Consider the following 24,431-nt stretch of genomic DNA (forward strand, 5'->3'; position numbering starts at 1 on the left):
AACTATACCTTAGGAGGTCGCTTAAGGTATACCTTCTTAAGTGCGACGTTAGCGGGTGCTGTCAGTGGCGGCGGTGCTGAATTGGCTTATATCGATGGCTCAATAATTAAAACAATAATTAATTTTGTTATGTGAAAATATTATATTCTTTATAAAAGAAGCACTTCAGAAATAGTTGAACTTTCATTTATCATACAAAATTGCACCTACATTTTACATAATTCTGAAATGAGTGCACGAACCAGCAATCTCATGCTCAAACGCATCATGAGCATCACGCGTCATTTAAATTATTACAATATATTTTCCACAGTGTCTTGATTTAATCCACAACCAGGGATGATTGCCCATACAGCAGCTGCATCACATTATTGTGTAAATAACTAATTTATATTATTAGATGGCCTACTCAATAAAAACGCAACACGCAAAACATATAATCAGCTGCTACTATATGGCGGAGAAAAAAGAAAGAAAGAGAAGAGCCGCCAGCAGCTGATTTCAGGGCTGAGGGGGTAGCTGTGTCTCGACAAAGTTGGTCCAACAAGATCTAAAAGCTGCTGAATTTGCTTTCGTGGTCGGTGAAATTTCTTTTAATAGCAGCTTCTGACATGGTAGCCAGGGGACTAAAGTTTTCATGTATGAAATAGTGCATATACACTAAATGGCTCCGCGGACTGCGCCGTCTTTGATTTAGCACAATTCTATTCGCTGCCTCCCTGCCAAATTTTGACTAAACTCTCTTCCACAATCATTCCCTTTAAATAAGCTCCTAAGCCTTTCCTGTCTAATGGTTTGCCAGCTGATGTACCTTTGGATAATATCATTAAAAAGCTAACAACCATCAGTGTTTGTAATGAAATTTTTTATGACAATTTTAATCCTTGCATAAAAATAAAAAAAACATTTCAACTAGCCTTATTTAACACTGGGTGTATATTGCAACTTCGGAATTATATTCGTATAGACTGACATATAAAGAAGCTTTTTGCACAGTGGTGGCCACTAGTGGACTTAACTGTTTATAGTGATAAGGTACAGCTAAGAGTGGTCCAGACCAACCTTACGAAAGTATGACTTAAAGAAGGTATTCTTAACTAAGTTCATATTAACGTTAAGGGATACCTTAAGGTATAACTTAAGAATGACGTAGAGTTAAGAACGTTTCGGGAAATGTAGCCCTGGTCATCTCTAATCATGTGTTGTTACTCTTAACCTCTCTGCTGTGGTGTTTGATTTTCTTCTAATACTTGTTACACATCCGGTACCTGTGTACTGCATTTTTGTATTTCTCAATATTGAGAATCTCTCCCACTCAGTCTTCAAAAATCAGAGAATGTGCTTAGTGAGACATTTACTAGTCTCAACTTTGTCAAAAGAGAAGAGTTGGTTCTTAACCATCAAAGTGACACAGTTTGCTTTTGCCATGAGGGCAACTATAGGCCAACTCCACTGCAGTGAGCTTGTTTTTTAACTAAACTTACTTCATTTTAATATAAAACAGTTTTGCTCCTTGCTGTGTACATTAGTGAGAGGCATATAAAGATAAAATAAAACAAGGAACGAGTGGATGTGTTCAGCAGAGTGGGAGATCAATACAAAAATGTATTAAAAATGTTGATGGGTAACATTTTTATTCTGATGTGTAACCCTGCCAGATGCACCCTGACCAAGGACTCCGAAATGGCGTAAGGATCTTTGTTTTTGCTTCAATGTTAGAACATTTGCACTGCTACTGTCTCTTATCTGCTTCTTGTTTCCACCATATTGCTTTTGTTGGCACGTTTCCTGTTTTCTCAATGTGATGCTCTTTGGAGGGATATATTATTTGTAGATTATTAAGATTCTTATTGGACCACTCGCATTTCTTTTGTCATGGACATCCCCTCTGTTCCCACTGTATCAGTGTTGGATTTCTGAAAGCAGTCTTAACCTTGTTGGGTTCATTTTGATATATTGGATCTGAGGGAGCTGTCACTGTGCCTTGTTCCTGCTGTTGCTCACTTGTAGAGGAAATTTATTTCCCTCGACCTGCACCATATTACGCTCTTCTTACAGACATACATTCTCAAGAAAACCTGTACAATACTGTGTAAGTCTCACAAAACCTGTCAAGATCTACCTGCCATATTTTAAAAAGTAAGACATTTTTTCCAAGGCACTATGTTTACACATAAATTGCATATTTGGTATCTAAACAACTACATTCAAAATCTAAAATCACTTAAAACTATATTCCATGGCACAATAACAATAGTTTTTTGTAAAATTATAGAATTATAGTGGGTTTGCTTCTCCACCATTGATGCTTGCTGTGAGAAATCTGCAAGAATCAATCCATCGATCCATCCATCGAAGGAATAATTTGTGTGTGTGTATATATATATATATATATATATATATATATATATATATATATATATATATATATATATATATATATATATATATAAAAGAATTAACATTTCAAAACATTCTTTGAAGCAATGTAGCAAGGTTTTGTGAGATCATCCAATATTTCGTAATGAATATGTGCAGGCCTTTGTGCTCTTTTGTCTTTCTTTATGTTAGTAAGTGTACTGTGTGTGATATTGGAAGACAGTGACTTATGAATTTATGTGTCTGCTGGCATTCCTTCACAGTATGCTTTGTTTAGACCATCATCTAAGAACCTAGAAATAAAATGATCAAATTAGGAATAATCTTATTTTGCAAATGCCAAAGACTATGCCAGTATCTGACGTCTTTGTCTGGCTTTTTAATCTACATATCCGTCTATACTGTCCCTGTGTTCGACGATAGATAATAGTATGTGATGCTATGTTTGTGTCTGTTTATAAATGCAAACCCAGGATCATTTCTGGAGTAGAACACATTCTGAGGTAAGCTGAGTGTAGGTGGACTTTGTCCCAGTAGTGCTGTTTCCCACATCCTCCCAAACACACAACTCATGCCAGAGATGTTAGTTATGCCACTGAAATCAGTTATGCTTTTTTTTGGTCTCATGGTGCATATCATATAAAATAAAAACAAAAAAAACAGGGAATTAGGTCTAAATGGTTGTGGTCAGAATTATTGGCATCCCTGGTAAATATGATCAAAGATAGCTGTAAAAAATAAATCTGCATTAGTTGTCCTTTCGATCTTTCATTCAGTAAATGCGCAAAAATCTATTTAAGATTTGAAATGGGGGGTGTCACGTTATGAAATGAATGTTTTTCTCCAAAACATGTTGGCCACAATTATTAGCACCCCTAGAATTTTTTCGGAGTAAAATTTCTCTGAAGTATATTCTAATTAATGTTTAATTTTTTTAGCACACCAGGGTGACAAGGAGCATGAAATTGTCCAGCTATGATTTCCTGTTCCACATGAGTATAAATATGAGGAAACACAAAGGCCAAATTCCCTTAATCATTCACAATGAGCAAAACCACAGAAAATACTTTAGTTCTGATGAGCAGCAAAAGATTGTTGAGCTTCACAAATTAGAAAGTGGCTGTAGGAAAAGAGCTAAAGCATTGAAAATCCCCATTTCCACCATCAGGGTGAAAATGGGGATAATAATTAAAAATATCAATCAACTGAAAAACTAAAGATGTTACGAATCTGCCTGAGAGGACGTGTCTATATCGTCCCAATCCAGGGCGAGGAGCTTTTTAGCCAACGGATGAAAAGGACCCCATACCGACAGTTAAAAATACCGCTGGATCTTTAACACTAGAAGTCCCAGAGAGCAGCCATTTGGCTTTTCTACCTATAAAACCCGCAGGACAGCCGATGGGCTGGAAGGCTTTAGGCTAATATCCTTAATCAGCTGTGAACAGTTGCTTTTGTTATGTAAATAATATGGGGCCATGCTGAGCCACTTCATGGAAACTTGAATCTTAGGGAGCCATCTTAGGGAGAAATCAACACACGTTTTTTTTTTTTTCTTTGTTGCTGAGATTTATTGATAAAAATAGTACAATATAAAATAAAGAAACCAACCAACCAAAGAAACCAATAAAGAAACCAACCATTTCATACAACATGATTTTACCATCCAGCTAGGTTCGTCATTGATTACCCCTTCAAAGTCGGTCAGAAAGCTTGGAGTAATCTTTGATGACCAGCTGTCCTTCAAAGACCACATCTCAAAGACAGCTCGGTCATGCAGGTTTGCATTGCACAATATCAGGAAAATCAGACCGTTCCTTACACAACACAGCTTCTTGTCCAAGCCCTAGTCATTTCTAGACTAGACTATTGCAATGCGCTTCTGGCTGGACTTCCATCTTGTGCAATCAAACCGCTGCAAATGATCCAGAACGCTGCAGCACGTCTTGTCTTCAATGAGCCCAAAAGGGCTCATGTCACACCTCTATTCATCTCTCTGCATTGGCTACCACTCGCTGCCCGGATCAAATTCAAAGCCCTGACTCTTGCTTATGGATCTACCACAAGCTCAGCACCCGCATACTTCGACTCACTCCTACGAGTCTACACCCCCACCAGAAGCCTTCGCTCAGCTAATGAGAGGAGGCTTGTGGTACCATCACAGAGAGGCATGAAATCCCTCTCCAGGACTTTTTCTTTCATTGTTCCTGGTTGGTGGAACGATCTTCCGTCCTCCATACGCACGACAGAATCACTCGCTTCATTCAAAAGACAGGTAGAAACTCATCTCTTCCATGAGCACTTAATCTTACATAAAAAAATAAATAAAAAAACCCTCCCCTCTATTTCTCTTTTCTTATTCCCTTCTCTTGTTTTTGCTACTCTGAGCGGTATACAAATCTTGGTATTTAGTGCACGTTTTGTGTTTTCTTTGCCTCCTCTTAAATGTAAACCATTTGTACACATATTTACAAATAATATTAAAAAGTGAGTGAGTCCGTTCCAGCAATCACTCACAATCCTGGCACTGCCATGGTATCTCCCGTCTGCATTTACCACATGTATCTGTAGCAGTGAACACATCGCGCAGTGGCATGATTGCTCTTGCATTGGTGTTTGACCTGACACATGGCTCTTTTTCCAGGGCTAGGTGTGGAGGGTTGTGTCCGAAGCAATTGTTCTTTTCTTGCCTTCTTCGCACACTTATGAGAGTTAGCCAACTCTCTTGCAAGCTCCACCAGGAAGTCCACCCATCTTTCCGCCCTTCCAGTGCATGCTTGATACAGCACGTGCATTCAGTGCTGCCATGCCAATCATATTATAGAACACGGCAACTGGTCTGCGCCGTGTCCCTGTGCGGACAGTGTACTCCCGCACAATCTGGTCCATCACATCCACGCCGCACTTTGTGGTGTTGTAAAGGGTGAGAGTGTTTGGCTTCCTTTTGGTGGTATCATCAGTCTAAAACACGCTGTTCATGCTGCTAAGAATGTAGACAGTCTTCTTCTGTTTGGCGCATACGCCGTCATACGCCGTCAGCGTAAAATTAGAAACACATAAACATAGAACCACAAAAGACCTTCAAGATACCCGAGTGGTGAATTCATTGCGATCTGTGTGTCTAGCGGATTGAGGTGTTTCCCGGCAAATCTTGTTGACTGTGCCGAGGATGGTGGTTTTCCGGCTAAGAAGTTTATGCGCAAGTGACAGCGATGTGAAGAAATTGCCCGTGGTAACATTTCTGCCCATGCCCATGTGAGACATGGTCAATCAAGTTCTCTGCTTTTAGCAGCCCTCCCTCCCCCACACATACAAACAAGCCACCAGCAACCATTCACACACACACACCCAACCCCCCTGCAGATTGCTCAGGTAATGACCATATTTACACATGAATTGATGCTAATGATAGCCAAAAGACTAGCCAGTTAGCATCCACTTGGCTAAAGGAGGGTTACAAATCTCTGGGACTTCTAGTGTTAATGTGTTTTGTCTATATTTTTTTGCTGGAGGTCCTGGATATCTTGTTGGCTGTCCAACATGTTTTGGAGAAAATCATTTATTTCATAATGTGATTTACACCCTACTTTCAATTATTTTACTTCAATGAAAAGGTTGGATTTTTTAAATGATAGATCAAAAGGATAAACAATGCAGATTTATTTTTATAGCCATCTATGATCATATTCCGACCACAACTGCATATGTGAATCCAAAGGTATTTATTATTACTATATAAAGGTGTGAGTTTGAGACATTTTGTGTATAACGCTTTATTTTGTTGTGTGTCTGAATTTGGTTGTGTACACAGGACTCCAGTCAAATTGGTCTTTTAAAGGAGCTTCTTGATCTGCAGAAGGACATGGTGGTGATGCTTCTCTCCCTTCTGGAGGGTAAGAGATATTTGTCCGTCAGTTTTATCTTTCACAGGTGATCTACAAACCTGTAAAGACACCATGGCCTGTTTTATTGATCCTTTACAGGTAATATTGTGAATGGCACAATTGCTCGCCAGATGGTTGACATGCTGGTTGAGTCATCCAGCAATGTAGAGATGATTCTCAAGTTCTTCGACATGTTCCTCAAACTGAAGGATATTGTGGCATCGGATGCCTTCCGTGACTATGTGACGGACCCTCGTGGCCTCATCTCCAAGAAAGACTTCTCCAAGGCTATGGACAGTCAGAAACAGTACACGCCATCTGAGATCCAGTTCCTGCTGTCTTGCTCCGAGGCTGACGAGAACGAGATGATCAATTTCGAGGAGTTTGCCGACCGCTTCCAAGAGCCAGCCAAAGACATTGGCTTCAACATTGCCGTGCTACTAACCAATCTTTCTGAGCATGTCCCGCATGACACCCGCTTGCAGAACTTCTTGGAGCAAGCTGAGAGCGTGCTGAATTATTTCCGCCCCTTCCTGGGCCGTATCGAGATCATGGGTGCCAGCAGGAGGATCGAGCGCATCTACTTTGAAATCAGCGAAGCCAACCGCAACCAGTGGGAAATGCCTCAGGTCAGAGAGTCAAAGCGGCAGTTCATCTTTGATGTCGTCAATGAGGGCGGTGAATCTGAGAAGATGGAGCTCTTTGTGAACTTCTGTGAGGACACCATCTTTGAAATGAACATCGCCTCACAGATCTCCGAGCAGGAAGAGGAGGTTATCGAAGACGAGGATGAAGAAAATGAGGAGGAGAGCGGTGGTGGAGGAAATGGAGAGGGAGAAGGAGAGGAAGGGAATGGAGAAGAAGCACCACCTGAATCCAGCTCAGCCTTTGCTGACTTCATCAAGAGCATAGTGGACTTCTTAAGCCTCTTCACTTTCCGCAATCTCAGGCGCCGTTACCGCAAAATCAGGAAAATGACCATAAAGGACATGATTGTGGGTTTGGTGATGTTCCTTTACACTCTTCTCTTTGGCATCCTGCACTTCATCTACAGCGTCTGCAGAGGTTTCTTCATGCTCATCTGGAACACCCTCTTCGGAGGAGGTCTGGTGGAGGGAGCAAAGAAGATGACGTTGACAGAGATTCTGACGAACATGCCCGACCCGACTCAAGACGAGGTGCACGGTGACCTTCCTCCAGAGCCAGGAGCAAGAAATGTGCAAGAATCTGGTGGAGCTGGTGAAGGAGAGGAGGGAGCAGGAGGAGGAGAGGATGAAGCAGAAGAGGGAGAAGAGGATGATGGTGGAAGGCCTGGTTTTGGTCCTCATGGTGGTCTTGGAGACATGGGAGAAACTGAGCCAGAAGAGCCTCCAACTCCGGAAGGCAGCCCACTGCTGAAGAGGAAGCTGGTGAGTAAGAGTTCAGTTCTTGATATCTGATTGTTCGTTAACCGTTCACTCAAAAAAATGATACGTTGGATTTACTTAATTTTTTTATGTCAACAGGTTCCACTTAACTGGGTTATGTTGAATTTAATTAACATTGTTTATTTCGGTAAACATAATTTTTTTACGTAAAGTTAATTCAATGCCATTTAGTTAAACCAGGTTAACATTTTTTAATTTTGTCCAACGCTATTAAGTTTTATTACTCTAAAATGAATATAAAAAAACTAAACACGTAATCCAGTTTAATTGATTTTTTTTATTTAGTGAAATACTATTTTTTTTACAACATTTACATAACCTTTTACATTACAAGATTGTATTGGGTAGATGGTTTTGTTACATCCATGGCCTGCTCAAAACAGTTTTTTTTATTATTAAAACAACTTTAATTGTTATTAGCAGATCCCCACCCCAAGCACATGCTCTACACTTCACCACAATGGTAACGTCCAAAAACACGAACATAACAAAAACTTTTAAATACCAACATAACAAAACATTAAACATTAAAAACGCTCTCCATTTTCTCATCTCGTTAGAAATGCATAAAATAGCACTTTATTTAAACATTTACTCTCCAAATTCAGCCCATTTGCAAAGCATGATGTGAAGTGAAAGTCCTGTTTGATTGGGTTACTTGATTAAAACATGCTATTTTAAAATAAAAGCTTCAAGTTATGTCAAAGAGTAACGGTTTTAAGTTAGTTTAACATGAATCAATTATGTTTAAACCAGAAACCTCATACAATGGTGTTAAATCAAGATGAATTGCTTAAATAAAGTGAACAGCTTCATAAGTTAATTTTTTTGAGTGTTGTTTGGCAAATTTTTACATGCAGGCAAAGTCCAGTCGTTTCAATATGAATCCACGCAATTGGGAATTTTGCTTGAGTGAGAAATATTTCTCTGCAGATTTCGCAGTGGGTTTAAGTTGGTCACAGTGTTTCACTGACTTCTGCGTGAGCTGCGCTTCATACTTTGCTACACTATTGACAATAATACAGTTTAGCTGAGAGTTTGATAATGTGACTGCACCTTAAGAGTGAACATACATGTGGATTGTTTTTGTTTAAACCACATCAGTCTCCTTCAGTTTGTCAAATTTAAAGGTACTTCTCACAAGGGGTGTGCGAAATGAACAATCTTGATATTTTCAGGGATTTTCTCGATAACAATAAATAGACTAAGGGCCAGATTTACTAAGCAGCGCAATTCCAAAAAAGCGCCAGTGGGAGAGTAAAGTTCAGCGTGTGATAAAGTTCTATGCGCAAATGAAAGAACACAGACACAGCCGGATCATTTCCATAATGATCAATGCAATCTACCAAGAGCAGTGCAAATTAGCGTCTGGTTTAAGACATGCTTTTTTTGGCTGTATGGTTCAAACAGCAGTTAATTGAAGAGCACAAACCTTAGTAAATCACCTTGCATGATTCATTTAAATACTCTTCTTCCATAAATGTTGAATCTGAAAGGAAAACTCCTACAAATGCATAGGCAAATATGTCAGCTGTAAAAGTAACTATCAACTCCCTTTCAGCGTTTAAGAGTGTCTTTAGTATATCCTAATATTGTGTTGGTGAAAGCTGTTAGTAAATCTGGCCCTATATGTTGTTTTATAAAGCCCTTTTTTAACCTAATTACATGTATGCGTTATCTTCTGTGTCAAATAATAAGACAAAATAGGGTTGTTACCAATCCAATTAAATCTGTAGCAACACAAAATTCATCTTTGCAATGCAGATGAAACAGAGTCTGCATCTGAAGTGACATTTAGATAATTTACACACAGTTTAATGAGCTCAGAGGGACATGAATGCACTTCACCTGCAGTTACTAATGCATAAAGTGATTTGATGTTTTAAACCTAAAACGTTGAATATTGATACTTTGAAATGGTTTAAAATATTAAAGATACTTTAAATGTTAAAATAAAACCGCCATTACGTGGCAGCAAGTCATTGTTAATGAATGAGTCAAAACTTTAGAGATGCAGATTTTCATTGCCGAAATAAAGCAAAATCATTCAATAATCTGTCTAAAATGTAAGTCACTTTATATGAACTTCTTGTTGCATAAAATAAATATCACATTTGTAATCATGCTGATATTTGTGATATTGATTAACTATATTAAATTATATAAATATAAAAGTATTTTTGCCCCTTATCTTCAATTTTGGGGGTATAATAAGTGACTAAATCATGCAGTGAAAGCGTGGGCTCTAAATGCACAAGTGCAGCAGTCTAACCTACTAACTAGTCTATATCACAGAGTGTTTGCATGCTCTCTAGGTGTGTTATTGTAACTGTAAAAGGAGGGACAAACTCGATAATGTCTGATCACATATCGTTAAAACAACAATCACGATTATCGTAGATGCTATCACACACCCCTACTTCTCAACATTGCTTTGTAGATAATGTAAATCTCTTCATCTAAATATTCTTGTTTTCTCCTCATTGTTTTGCCGGGTATTTCAGCTGAGCGAAGAAGGAGAGGGAGAAGCAGTAGAGGAGGAGAAAGTAGAGGAAGAAGCAGCCCCAGAACCCGAAAAAGCAGAGTGAGTAATGGAGAACAAATAATACACTTTCATACTTTCGTTCGAAAACCATTGTAAAGTCATATTCATTTCCTTCTGTCTATCAAAGTGTTGAAAATGGAGAGAAGGCTGAGAAAGAAGCAGAACCTGAGCCTGAGGAAATACAAGAAGAGCCAGAGGAGAAAAAAGCAAAGGCTAAAGCAAAGAAAGGCAAGGAGGAGGAAGGAGGCTTTGAGCTCTGGAATGAACTTGAAGTCCAAAGAATCAAATTCATGGTAATTGTATTGTACACTGTTTCTGATCATTCACAGTTATGTAGATATTTTATTTATTTATCACTTTTGATTCTAACTGCACCTTAAACTACTTTCTCTTCTTCTAGAACTATCTGTCTCGCAATTTCTACAACCTGCGCTTCCTGGCTCTCTTTATCTCCTTCGCACTCAACTTCATTCTGCTCTTCTACAAGGTCAGTATGATTTTAAAACAGGGGTTTTCAATCTGATCAACAAGGGTGCTCTGTGAAAATAGTACAAAAAAAAAGTGCTTTTAGTTCATGTGTGTACTTAAAGGGCCCTATCTTGCACCCAGCGCAATTGACTTTGTACACCGACGCATGTGTCATTCCTATTTTGCACCCGCGCAAAGCGCGCTTTTCCCTCCACAGAAGCACGTCGCTAAACTAGTGAATGAACTTGTGCTCCCTGGGCGGTTCAGCGCAAAAAAGGAGGCGTGTTCCGGCGCAAACAATCCCTAGTGCTATTCTGCTGTTCCATTAAACAATTGCGCCACTGACCAGAAAAAAACCTAGTCTAAAGTCAGTGGCGCGTTGCGCGTTGTTCATTATGCTATTTTAAGGGCGCATGCTTGACTATAGCGTGCACAACGCGCACACACTTTGCTCATGTAATCTACACAGATGCAACAGTTATTTTTGCAAATCATAAATTGTTACACTAGAAAAATATTAACACATTGTGGTGTGCCACGAAGATGTGAAAAAATAGGCATAAATCTAGCTTACAAATTATTCAGGCTAATTGTAGGAATTAAGGATCAGACCTGTTTGCCCAATAGTGGCAAGACATATATGAATATAAGGACATCTGACAAATTGGTTTGTCCGTCAAGAACCAGGAAAAAAAATCAACTGAAAAAACTGTTCAACCGATGCTATTTTGGGTGGGTTTCTCCCATCCCCATACAACACAACTTCTCTGTCTTTCACTGCTCTTACAAGAACATCAGTCTCCTCGGCTGTGAACCGCTCCTGGCGTGCACCTGGTAAATACGCCATAATAATAGCGACCCATAATGGAACTTGCGCACCTGCTTTTAAAGGGAGTGTTGGATGCCGCTCTGATTGGTTTATTCACGTTACGCCCAAACCACACCTATGAATAATGAAGCTACTTCAGACCAACCCATTTTAGATTTGCGCTAGGCGCCAGAGCCATTTATCCCGCCGGGAAAATAGCAACAGCGCCGAGACCCGCCCACAAAGTTACTTGCGCTTCGCGCTTTGACACTTGCGTTTCAGATTGTTAAAATAGGGCCCAAGGTGTTAATTACATTTTTAAAGTTTTAAAATTAAAATACATTTTTTTCTCCATATTAACATTTACCAAATTTGATGTTCATTTTTTTATTTTATTTTGCTTACTAAAGTCTAAAAATTATTTGTGAGGTTTTTTAATTCTATTGACAGCTGTAGTTTTTTGTGTTCATCTCATGTGTGCTGTCAACATAATAAAAACGAAATATCTTCCAAATAATGTTTTAAAAAATGTAATGTCACACTTATTTTTTCACACATTATAGATGGATTTTATATAGACATAAAAATATAAAACTGTCTTTGTATTTTAGGAAGGCCCCTCGCAAGGTGGTCATAATATTTGGGGGTCCTTGGCATCAAAAAGTTGAAAACCCCTGCAATACAGTACTTGACAGTAGAGCTGCATGATTAATCGTTAAAAGTTTGTGATCTCGATTCAAATGCCCACACGATCTTATTCCTAAATGACAACCAGTGACTATGTCTACTGACAAGTGCAATCACAGCGAACGTTCAGATCTGCATTGGCCCTGCCGCTGAGCCAGAGAGCTGCTATCGTGTATAGATATGAAACAGCCAGTCTTTTCAACCACACATTATTATTATTTCTTGCTTACAATAATTCAAATCACAGAAGTACAGGGGTAAAAGTTTATAGTTCAGATATAAACACTGATGTCTACGATAGCTTGGGAGAATCGTGGGAGGATCGTGATCTCTATTTTAAACACAAAAAATGTGATTCTCAATTTATCCAGAATCGTGCAGCTCCACTTGACAGTCACGTGATAAACATGTTTCAAGAACAGTTTGGAAGTCAAGCCAGCTGTTTCCTTCTTTAGGTGTCTGACAGCCTGCCTGGAGACGAGGAGGAGGAGTTTGAGGGTTCGGCCATGTTTGAGGGTTCTGGCATGTTTGAGGGCTCTGGTGTGTTTGAAGGCTCTGGTGTGTTTGAAGGCTCTGGTGTGTTTGAGGGCTCTGCTGAAGAGGAAGATGACGATGAAGGGTTTGTCTACTACTTCCTGGAGGAGAGCACTGGATATATGGAGCCTGCTATGACCTTCTTTTCCATCTTACACACCATCATTTCCTTCCTCTGTATCATCGGCTACAACTGTCTGAAGGTCAGGGGCTGTTATCATTTACTCACCCGTGTGTCATTTCACTCCTATGTGACTATTTCTTCTGTGAAACATGAGATATTTAGTAGAACGTCACCGCTGCTCTTCCAGTGAAAGTATTAAAAAAAAGGACCAAAAAGTATCATAAATGTGGTCTTCTGAAGCCATGCGATAGCTTTGTGTGAGGAAAAGGTCAACATTTTAATTATTTTACACTGAAGTCCTTCCCTTCAGCCATATATTAAATAAATGATGACCGGAAATTTTTATTTTGTAACTTTGTGTTTGAGCTGTTGGGCCCTATCATACACCCAACGCAATGTGACCCCAGGCACAACACAAGTGTATTTTGCTAGTTTCAGCCTGACACAGTTATCATTTTCACGCCCAGCTCCACATTGTTTAAATAGCACAAATGCACTGGTGCCCACCTGTTTGCCCATGGGACGTGCTGATCTAAACACCAGGTGTGTTCAGGCGCTTTACTGGCGTGTTGGTATTTTGAGGAACTGAAAACGACTGCACCATTGACCAACAAAAACCAGCTCTAAAGTCAATAGCAGTATTTTTTTGTGTTATTTAAAGGGCACATTAGTAATATGTGTCTATAAGTGGGTACACAACGTGATCATGCGCATTTCCGTCATTAAACTTCAGACCATGTGATCAGATGGTTAAAATAGAGCCCATAGGGTGAGCCGCTAACACTGTTTGTTCTGGTCCAGGTTCCTTTGGTCATCTTTAAGAGAGAGAAGGAGCTGGCCCGTAAACTGGAGTTTGACGGTCTGTATGTAACCGAACAACCAGAAGATGACGACATCAAGGGCCAGTGGGACAGACTTGTCCTCAACACACCGTAATACTACTATATCATTATTCTTATTATTTATAAATGCATCCCTGTGAAGACTGTGAGATCTGAAAAGGCATTCCCTTTTATTTTACATTCAGGAGTTTTCCGAACAACTACTGGGATAAATTTGTCAAAAGAAAGGTCAGGGGTGTGCCATACTTGTGTTTCCAGATGTTTCCCTTCACGTATTAAGACATGTTGAAGTCTGAGCGTGTTTATGGTGTGTCTGTGTTGCAGGTGCTAGAGAAGTATGGTGATATCTATGGTAGAGAAAGAATCGCTGAACTGCTGGGCATGGATCTAGCCTCTCTTGATGTCAGCGCTATGACACACGAGAAGAAGCCTCAGCCTGATCCCTCAATGTTCACATGGTACAGAAAGATGCAAGACACGTATACATCACCAACATTTCAATACAAGTAACAAGAGTTGATTCAATAGAGTGCCGAAGTTATGACGTCACTTTGTAGGCCAACCCGGAAGTTAGCGGCGGATGGGTTCCCTCGATCAAAAGCCTATGGATTTTCCCCATAGACTTTTGGACAATCGCAAAAAATAAGATCTATGTTATGATAAGAATAAAAATAAGAAGAGTTATGACCCTTACACGTTTTGTCTGTCAAGATAATCTTTACAAGTGAATCCAAAATGTATATCGTTCGAAGCCTAAATAAAGCCGCCTGATATAGAATGCTAACGGTAGGCTATAAACGGACTACAGCACACAGTCTCGGATCTACGTCATCATCAAGATTCCTCAAACTTTATTTAAAAAACACATTTGCTCATTATGATCTGCGCTGTGTATGAACACTTATCCACTTTTTCATGATAAATATTGACCATTCGTTTTTTCCAAAAATGTTAGAAACTAATTGAGTTTATGCATGCCTCTCTGAGATTTGTTTTCTCGTTTGTTAATATTTTATGTATTCGTTTATAATTTTGTTAGTATGTATAAACCTTAATATTATTTTCTTTGTGATTAAGATTAGGCTATTATGCCTGATAATCGTGCCCCAAATAGACTATAAAGATTATCTTTCACTGTATTATGTTTGATTGTATGTTTGCTAATTCGCCAGAAAAAAAACTTGCTTTTACCACCTCAGAAGCACTAACGACGTAAGCTATAACTTAGCCGTATCAATTTACAATCATATGTCATTTTCCTTATTGATCATAATCGAGAAGAGAACCACTATAAATCTGGACATGGAGAACAGCGCAGCTTTCATTCGACGACTTGTGGTTCCATCTCAGGGCAAAACAAAACACTACAGTCTCTCCACAGAAATGAAGAACTGGTAATCGGTTACCTTAATATCACAGATTTCTGTGTAGCCTACAACAATATTTGGAAACTACTATTTGAAAGGACTAAATATATAACTTTATGTATATTAACTGAAAGGTAAAGTTCTAAGAACGTGAGGCTGAAACGCGGGCTAGTTTTTTATTTTTATTAAACATTTACTTACAGAATTCAAAAGTGAATGAAACGCGGGCTGGTGAGATTTCCTGTTTGTCACGATGACGTCTAAAGTCCCGGCCAAAGGATGTAGTCCCTTTTAGCAACTTGTTAGCAACCGCCGTTTTTAAGACGCAATAAAGTTTTAAAAAATCACAAGCAGGTTAGTGTGTTAACTAGTGTGTTTTATGTCATAGATCAAAACGTGAAAATATTTAGAGGCTTTGTTTACCACAGACCTTATTTCAGGCGATTTAGCAAAAACCCATTCAAAACACCCATAGACTTTAGAGTGAGGGAACCGGAAGTGCTAAAATGCTAACTCACTTCCGCGTTTTGGCCTACAAAGTGATGTCATGACTTAGGCACTCTATACCACAGTAAAAACAAATATGCCAATGGCTAGGGGTGGAAATCCCTAAAACGATTCCAGGGGTCAGTTGCATAAACCTTAGCCACTATATTAAAACAGTGAACTAGTTTGACCAACTAACAGTTAGACAAGAGGTCATTTTATATACCCATTCGCTTGGGAATAGGATGGACTACACTACTCTTTATTTTTAAATCACTAAAAAAGTGGCTCAATTGAGTCATTTGTTTGGGAATTAAATTTGATTCACTAAAATGAATCTGTTCATAAGAGTCATTTAGAATCATTGAGAATCGAACATCCCTATTCATAAACATGATGGTAATAGAAAGGATATTCTGTTTCGCGTTATAAAACATCATGAATCCACAGGTTGACATCTATCGACATCAAATACCAGATCTGGAAATTTGGAGTGGTGTTCACTGATAATGTGAGTTTCAGTAAAGATAAAATGTTCTTTTTCCGTTTATATATTTCATCCCGCTGAGGATATTTAAAACACTGACGATTTTGTTTTGCTCTTAGACGTTCCTGTATCTGGTTTGGTATATGGTCATGTCAGTGCTTGGCCACTACAATAACTTCTTCTACGCCTGTCATCTGCTGGACATCGCCATGGGCGTCAAAACCCTGCGCACCATCCTGTCCTCTGTGACCCACAATGGAAAACAGGTACAGCTCTCAGAGATCATCATATTTGACCGTCTTGATATCATACACTCAAAAAATAAACTGTTGAACGGACATAATTAAATTAAGGAGAACATTTCCACAAAATCGAATTGGTTTGAAATAATTTGTTGCAATCTTGTTGTATGAACTTTAAATTATTTAGTTAAAAATCATGTCATTCCAACTAGATAAAGTAGGATGAGAAGGGGTGGAATTGATGTCCATATTTAGTATATGGGAACTGTCACATTCATTTATTTTCTTTATTTCTATAAAAACTATTAGTCAACAACACCTGATCACTTGCTATTTGAATCATGCAAGTAATGATCAAGTAAAGCATTTCTCACCACTGTCATTAGCATAGTTAAAGCTCATTGAGAACAGCACAGCCTTACCACAAGCTGTACACTTCACCATAATGGTAACCTAAAAAATTGACACAACATAACACAACTTTTAAATGTCAAATATAAAATCAAACATTCACAGGTCTTTCCCTTAAAGGGGGGGTGAAACACTCAGTTTCAGTCAGTGTCATGTCAATCTTGAGTACCTATAGAGTAGCATTGCATCCTGCATATCTCCGAAAAGTCTTTTTTTTTTAATAATTATATAAGAAAGATGCGCTGTTCCGAGTCTTTCCGAAAAAAGCCGAGCGGGTGGGGGCGTGTCGTGTGAGCGGAGCTAAATAATGACGTGTGCTCGCTGCTGCTATTGTGTTGAGTCGAGTGCGTCGTAAAGCTGTGTCATCCCTAACAGTGGGAAAAAAACTTTATTCAAAATAAAAATATGGCTTTTAATCAGATACAGCCATACATCTATGATCCGGAATCAGACCCAGAGGCTGCAGTTGAACAGGAGCAGCAGCAAAAACGACTAGAGCAGGACGTCTCTATGTAGTACAAGTTATACACTAACTATATAATATGCTGAGCGGCTTGTGTTATTTACATATTTATACTTGAATTATATCGTCGTATTTTTGTCTTTGAAGGTGTACATGTGGGAAGTGCAGTTGTGCACGTGTGTTTGTGTGTTTACGCGTGGTTTGTGTAGACAGGTTAAGTTAGTGTTTACATAGAAAGACACGGAATAGTAGCGCATTTGAATGAAGAAGCGCGCTTATTTAGTTAAACATATTTCCCCCCTCTTTGTGTATTGTTGTTTGGAGTGCTTTTACAATACACAAACATAAAGTTACACATATAGTGGCCAGCTAAACAAATGTACACGCACTACACATCGCATGCTCCATTGATCAATTAACTATACGTGATCATGTTTGGGCTACGAGCATAGGCAAAAACACAGACATTTGAAGCAGTCTCACTCACCGCCTGCGATTCTATCGTTGGGACTGCTCCATCCTTCAGCATTAGGCAATCGGAAAATCCTGTGTCGAGCTGGGCCTTGTTTATGAAACAGTCGGCACCGAAATGCAGCGAACAGATATAAACATTCGCGCAACTCAGTTGCTGATCCGGAAAAGCAAATTACATCCACTGTTGCCTTAACGCGGGGTTTTGGCGAATCTGTGCAGGACTGTCTTGGTCTGGCAACCAAAAACGCACTTTTTTGGTGACATTGTTATGTGCACATCACCTGTCCAGCATCCTACAAGCCAGCGCTTTGATGGGCGTAGCCTGTTACTTTCGCTCTCTCCCTCTCTCTCTCCCTCTCTCTCTCTCTCCCTCTCTCTCTCTCACGCGCTTCCGGTAGAATTGTCCGTAAGGCCCATACAAGGAAATTCCGCCCCCATTAACGTCAAAGGGGACGCATGATCTCAAAAAACTTGCCGAAACTTATGACTAACCGGAAGTAGTATTTTTGACAAAGAAATACTCCCATCAAACGTCCACCTTAACTTTTGAAACTTTGTCTATGTTTAGTATGGGATTCCAAGTCTTTAACAGTGTAAAAAGATCAGTATGCATGAAACAGCATTTCACCCCCCCTTTAACTAAAAAACACATTAAACAGCACTTAATTTCAACATTTACTCTCCTGATCCATCCTTATGCAAAGCATGCTGGGAACTAGAAATACACTGCCCAGTTCAGTTAGCGCAACATAAATGATTCATGTAGTCACAACAGAAATGGTTTAGGTTAACCTTACATTTTACGGATTTTAGTTCATTTAACGTAATAAACGTGAGTAAAATGGCAATTAAGTAACAAAACGAAAGATCTGTTGTTTCCGCTTATTTTATTTAAATAAAGTGAGCAAACAGCTTGAATCATTTTTTTGAGTGTATTATTTTCTCTCCAACACATATATTTGATCATATTTGTTTTAGCTGCTGATGACGGTGGGTCTGCTGGCTGTGGTTGTCTACCTCTACACCGTGGTGGCCTTCAACTTCTTCAGAAAGTTCTACAACATGAGTGAGGATGAAGATGAACCGGACATGAAGTGTGACGACATGATGACTGTACGTGATCTATATTTGGTTGAATTACACTCTCTCGTTTCCCGCCTGACCGTGATCGTGTCTTCTCTCTCAGTGTTATCTGTTCCACATGTACGTGGGTGTGCGAGCCGGTGGCGGTATAGGAGATGAGATCGAGGATCCGGCTGGAGACGAGTATGAGCTGTATCGTGTGGTCTTCGACATCACCTTCTTCTTTTTTGTCATTGTAATCCTGCTGGCCATCATTCAAGGTGAGGGACATGTTTTATTAGAGAAACTGAGGCCCTCTGGGAAATTAGTACTCTGTAAATTGAATATTTGAAAGATTTTGGCATGATATTATCTGTCATGATGAAATGATGTCATGTGCAGGTCTGATCATTGATGCCTTTGGTGAGCTGAGAGATCAGCAGGAGCAGGTTCGAGAGGACATGGAGGTACAACTGCTCATATATATATTCATACTTCACTTAAGTATGCAAAATGTCATTCAAATCTATAGTAGCCAACCAGTTTTTTTAGTTTTTTTTGGCATAGTCTTTTTCACATAAGCTGAATGGAATGAAACATAGAAACAAAATAAACTATGACTGGTCACTTTTTGTGTGTAAGCCCACCCAAATCGTTCTAATGGAGGCTAACGATCCACGGGTGAAGGTCGCTGCGTGCTCGATCTTTTCAGCTGGGCAAAGGGATTTAATTCCAATATATCTTTATCTGACTCCATTTTATTATGACCTGGAATTTAGGTTAGAATGCCAATTGGTTATTTGGTCGTTTATATTTAATAGTTTAACTACACATTTAATTATTCTGTTTAACCCTTTGTTGAAATTTTACCCGTTCTTAATCTACTACACTGAAAAAACAATCAGGTCTCCAATTGAAAATGTTAAAATATCTAAATTTTTCAGTTGGCCGAATTGAATTTCTGTGATTTATATTTCATCAATTCACAGATTTTCAATTTGGCCAACTGAAAAATTTAGATGTAATCAGTCACTAGAACATTTTCAACTGGAGACATTTTTTTTATATATAGTGTAGAGATAGATAATAATTCCAGAGTAAGTCAGAATAAATCAAAATCTAACAATTTATTAACAGTCAGGTAAATGTATAATGCCAATTACATAATCAATTAAAAGATTATCCATACATAACATCTAATACTCTGAAGTACAAAATAAAATATGTATACCTGACTTCTGAAAATTACATAAGGGCTAGACGGAAACCTCTTTCAAATGAAAAACACATGTTAACAATGGGAATTTAAATTGAATCACTCCCATATGCCTGTATTATTAGAAGACCAAATAGCCAAAGCCACACCCACCGTAATTAGCAAAATGCCTCTAAACTCCTTAAAACCTTTTATTATATTCTTGTTTACTTCTGTGGGGATGAGATCTCTGTACCAGTCGCACTGAGACATTTCAAACGATATCAAACACATAATACTGTACCCGTGAGGATTGACATTGAATCAAAGAGATTTTGGGTGTATTTTCAGTGATCTCAGCATGAGAGGAAGTAGGAAATTGTGGGAGAGGAGGTCAACAGAGAAAGATCTAAATGGACTGCATTTATTTAGCACTTTTTTAACAGACCCTATGGCCATCCAAAGCGCTTTACATCTTGCCCCACATTCACCCATTCATACACCGACGGCGATGTCAGCCATGTAAGGCGCCATCCAGCTCGTCGGGAGCAGCTGGGGTTAGGTGTCTTGCTCATGGACACTTCGACACTTGGTCAGGTGGAACCGGGAATTGAACCACCAACCTTTCGGTTTGTAGACAACCTACATGAACCACTGAGCCACTGCCGCCCCGAAGATGTAGATTAGCTGATACTGAGGTGATACTTGCGTCTCGAATGGTGCGTGAGAGACCGTTCAGTTGTTAATCTCCTCTGTTTTTTCAGAGTCCTAGTTCCTCAATTAGACATTCCGGCATTTGCTAGTTTTTTTCCAAGTCTCTTTGTTGCTAAATGGGTGCCTTATGGACAGAACAAGCAGCAAAATGGTGTTTAATCTAAAGCCCTGTTTACACCTGCTATTTTGGTCGATATGATGGCGAGTAGATAAGGCAGACACATTCCTGTTTACACCTAGTGTTTTAATCCGTCTCTTTTATCCATTTTTAACCACTTCTGTCCTGATTTCTTCGAGAGGAGGGCCTGTGGTTGGGTAAACGTTTGGGTTCTTTAATTCTAATGGACATAATAAGCTCACGCAATTTGCATATGAATGCCACCAAAGACCATGGAAAATACACAGAGGACATCAGCTTTAGTTTCTGCTCTGACAGACACAAGACCAGCAATCAGGAATGGTGAGAGAACATTGTGCTTGGTATGTTTTCCTCTTGAAACCAAACTTGGATCTCCAGCCAGCAAAGTTTAAACCCTGTCCGACTAGCGCACTTCCCATAATGTTTACGCGTTAGGTCAGTAGATGGAGAGTAGACGTCTTTTAGTGGCTGTTTAAACACATTCGACCACATGAGCGTTTACACTACTAAAGCAATCCGGTCGAATGTATTTTCGAATGTATCTCCTAGAAGTGGTCAAAAAGGATCCTATCAACCAAAATCCATCTTAATACCAGGAGTAAACAGGCCCAGAGAACTGGCTACATGAACTGTAGCTAGCTACTAGCTATAAACATATCTGGGGCATCCAAAATCAACTACTGTCTAAATAGGTACTACATTTGTTGACGAATGAACTTCTTGTTTGTTAAATTAGTACACTTTTTTTTTTAAAGATATATTTTTTGGATTTATCGGATGAAAGCATGGGGTTGGAGAGAGAGAAATGGGATCAGTAAAGGACCTCGAGCTGAGAATTGAACTATAGTTTTCCATGTCTTCATTGTCTTGTAACTTGCATTCTCAGGTGCATCACTTCACAAATTCTCTCCTCTTGGGATAGTAAAGTGTCCATTAGATGTGAACTTTGGACCCTTGGCAGAAGTAGTGCTACTTTTTACCTGTTTTATGAATACTAATTTCACACACACATTTTTTGCCTACTGTATAGTAGGGAAGTAGCATATTCAGACACAGGGATCAACTTTAGCTTTCTCAACATATCCTCTTCAAACTGTGGTTGAGCTCAAACAGAAAACTGACTTGAAGAAGTGTGTGCCACAGCGCCCCTTGTGACAATCCTGAGAATGCAATGTTTACTTGTGTTCAAAAATGATGATCTTTTTGTGTTTTTTCCAAAGACTAAGTGTTTCATCTGTGGAATCGGAAGTGACTACTTTGACTCGACTCCGCATGGCTTCGAAACGCATACATTGGAGGAGCACAATTTAGCCAACTACATGTAAGTGTAGCGTAAATTATTCAGAAACAGTGCAAGCTAATATTTTGTTTCCTTACTTTGGAAATGTGTCTTTTCCACCGCGCAGGTTCTTCCTGATGTATTTAATCAATAAAGACGAAACGGAGCACACAGGACAGGTCAGTGTCTTTCTTAACCAATAAAAATACAAAATAAAAGGCATTTTTCTAAAAGGGCATACATTATACATATATATATATATATATATTATAGTACTGTTTAAAAGTTTGGGGTGGGTAAGGTTTTTGAATGTTTTTGAAAGTGTCTTAAGCTCTTAATTAATTAATTAATTTGATCAAATATACAGTAAAAACATTAAAATTGTGAAATATAACGACCAATTAAAAATAGCTTTTACAATTTAAAATATATTTTAAAATGCAATTTATTTCTATGATGGCAAAGCTGAATTCTTATTATTATCAGTTTTTAATAAACTGTTGTTAAAATTTAGTTGATGTATAGAAAGTTCAAAACAACAGCATTTATTTGAAATAGAAATTTTTATAACATAAATGTCACTTTTGGTCAATTTAATGCATCCTTTCTTGCTGAATAAAATGATTCATTTCTTTTCTTTCCGACTTTTGATACATATAACATTTATATAACAACAACAATATAATTTTCATATTTTCCTCTCATTCTAGGAGTCATACGTATGGAAAATGTACCAGGAGCGATGCTGGGACTTCTTCCCTGCCGGTGACTGTTTCAGGAAGCAGTATGAGGATCAGCTTAGCTAATTCTGCAGCCTGGAAAGTGTGTGTTTGTGTGTAAGAGTATCATTTCTGGAAGTAAGTTCAAAGAGAAGAAGGGAACAAGAGATAAATGACCGACTGTAGCCTTGATTTGACTCTCAAGACCTTCGTCTTCAGTCAACACATCACACAGATCACACAAACTCACTTATAATACTTCAAACGTTTAATTTCCCCGTGTTTGACTAAACGAGAGAGAAATGAGCAAACATTGTTCGTTAGAAGAAAGTATTTTAAACTGTATATACACACTACATGGCCTTTAATTCTCCACTAAGGACTTTTTTTGTTAATCAAATCAAGCCAAAATGAACAAACACCCCTAAAGAAAGCCTTCCTTTCCTCTCTGTTTTGTCTGTGTCACTATAAATCGAAAAAAAATCTCAGTGCCTAATCTTAACAGTACGGTGAGGATTTAAGTATGATAGTCTTTGGTGATCTTTTTATGTGTAGAGTAGCTGTCTAGATCTTTTCATTTTAGCGTATTGTATGTATTTATTGACGTATACCACAGAAATATAGCCATATGAGTGGTAGCATCCTGCTCTGTGACTTATATATAGAGCATTTTAACAAACATCAAGCCAGGCCTTTTCCCTGGTATATCGAGCGAATGTGTGAATGCGTGCAACCGAAATATCTTAATACCATTTTATTCTCGAGAGGAACGAATCACAAGCCCAAGATTTCTCTCTCACCTCTGTTTCAACTTTCAGAGAATTACAAATGGTCTTACAAATGGAAGTTTTAACTTTGTATAAATGTGAAACCACCTGTTTTGCACTCTAGAGTCTTATTATGGGATGCTGTATCTATGCCAAGCACACACTTCCAATGTGTCCTGCTACACAATGCTGTATTACAATTAGAGAGTTTGTGGGTCATTTGTTTGATTGAAAACATCCTCTCTAGATTTACAAGACGATGTCCTTTCACTCGGATTATGGAAAGAAGCACTATCATGTCTATATGTAATATTATTGTTGCTATCCTGTCATCTAAGACCTTGACATGAACTATGCTGTGTCGTTCAGATAGCAAGACGACAACTTAATTTATCCACTTAAATACATAGATGATATATTTTTGTTGGAGATCCAAATAATTAAGATCCTCTGTCACAACTGAGTATTTATTATGTACCTTTTTTGTGGGGGGATTTAGGTCAAAATTTAGTAGAAATGTGGAAAAGGAATGTGAGCTAGATTAAGTTAACATAGAGGTAACGAGACGACGTGTTTTTGCCTTTTAGATTTTTATTCTTCTTTTTGGCGAAATCTCATACTTTATTTTTGTTGAATATAGATGAAGTGTGTAGGCGTAAGTCTCTGATATTTGTGCATCAGACGTCTTAAAACGACTGAAACCTTGTGTGTTCTGCACATTAAGAGTGTGTGTTGAGGTCTTTTGGAGGGGGAAGAAATCACTGTCTGGATCTGACTGTGTATCAGGCTGAATCCTGTGTTTCAATGCACATTAAACAGATTCCAATATTTTAAGAGCACGTCTGACTGAATTCTATTTTGTTTACCATGAAAGTGAATATTTCTTAATTTTGTGTCTTTTGTGCTTAATCATTGCTTGTATGTTCTT

General features: G+C 38.6%; 1 protein-coding gene across 4 annotated transcripts in view; it reads left to right on the plus strand.

Moving 5' to 3' along the window:
- Positions 1–24,337, plus strand: part of ryr1b (ryanodine receptor 1b (skeletal)) — a 155,333-nt gene extending 130,996 nt beyond the window's left edge. For 3 of the 4 annotated variants that reach the window (XM_067419067.1, XM_067419068.1, XM_067419069.1), the window contains 17 exons: positions 6,191–6,272; positions 6,363–7,672; positions 10,195–10,274; positions 10,363–10,528; positions 10,636–10,722; positions 12,654–12,935; positions 13,658–13,788; positions 13,884–13,926; positions 14,023–14,156; positions 16,002–16,062; positions 16,158–16,304; positions 18,607–18,741; positions 18,815–18,971; positions 19,093–19,157; positions 21,959–22,059; positions 22,145–22,196; positions 22,728–24,337. In XM_067419067.1, the coding sequence (XP_067275168.1) occupies positions 6,191–6,272; positions 6,363–7,672; positions 10,195–10,274; positions 10,363–10,528; positions 10,636–10,722; positions 12,654–12,935; positions 13,658–13,788; positions 13,884–13,926; positions 14,023–14,156; positions 16,002–16,062; positions 16,158–16,304; positions 18,607–18,741; positions 18,815–18,971; positions 19,093–19,157; positions 21,959–22,059; positions 22,145–22,196; positions 22,728–22,823 (3,129 nt within the window). In that variant the 3' untranslated portion in view covers positions 22,824–24,337. Of the gene's footprint in view, positions 1–1,658; positions 1,689–2,852; positions 2,883–6,190; positions 6,273–6,362; positions 7,673–10,194; positions 10,275–10,362; positions 10,529–10,635; positions 10,723–12,653; positions 12,936–13,657; positions 13,789–13,883; positions 13,927–14,022; positions 14,157–16,001; positions 16,063–16,157; positions 16,305–18,606; positions 18,742–18,814; positions 18,972–19,092; positions 19,158–21,958; positions 22,060–22,144; positions 22,197–22,727 lie in introns of all 4 variants that reach the window. The other variant, XM_067419066.1, reaches the window with a different exon arrangement.
- Positions 24,338–24,431: the final 94 nt, after the last annotated feature.

The sequence above is a fragment of the Pseudorasbora parva genome, chromosome 16 (genome assembly GCF_024679245.1).
Source record: "Pseudorasbora parva isolate DD20220531a chromosome 16, ASM2467924v1, whole genome shotgun sequence".
NCBI classification, from domain to species: Eukaryota; Metazoa; Chordata; class Actinopteri; order Cypriniformes; family Gobionidae; genus Pseudorasbora; species Pseudorasbora parva.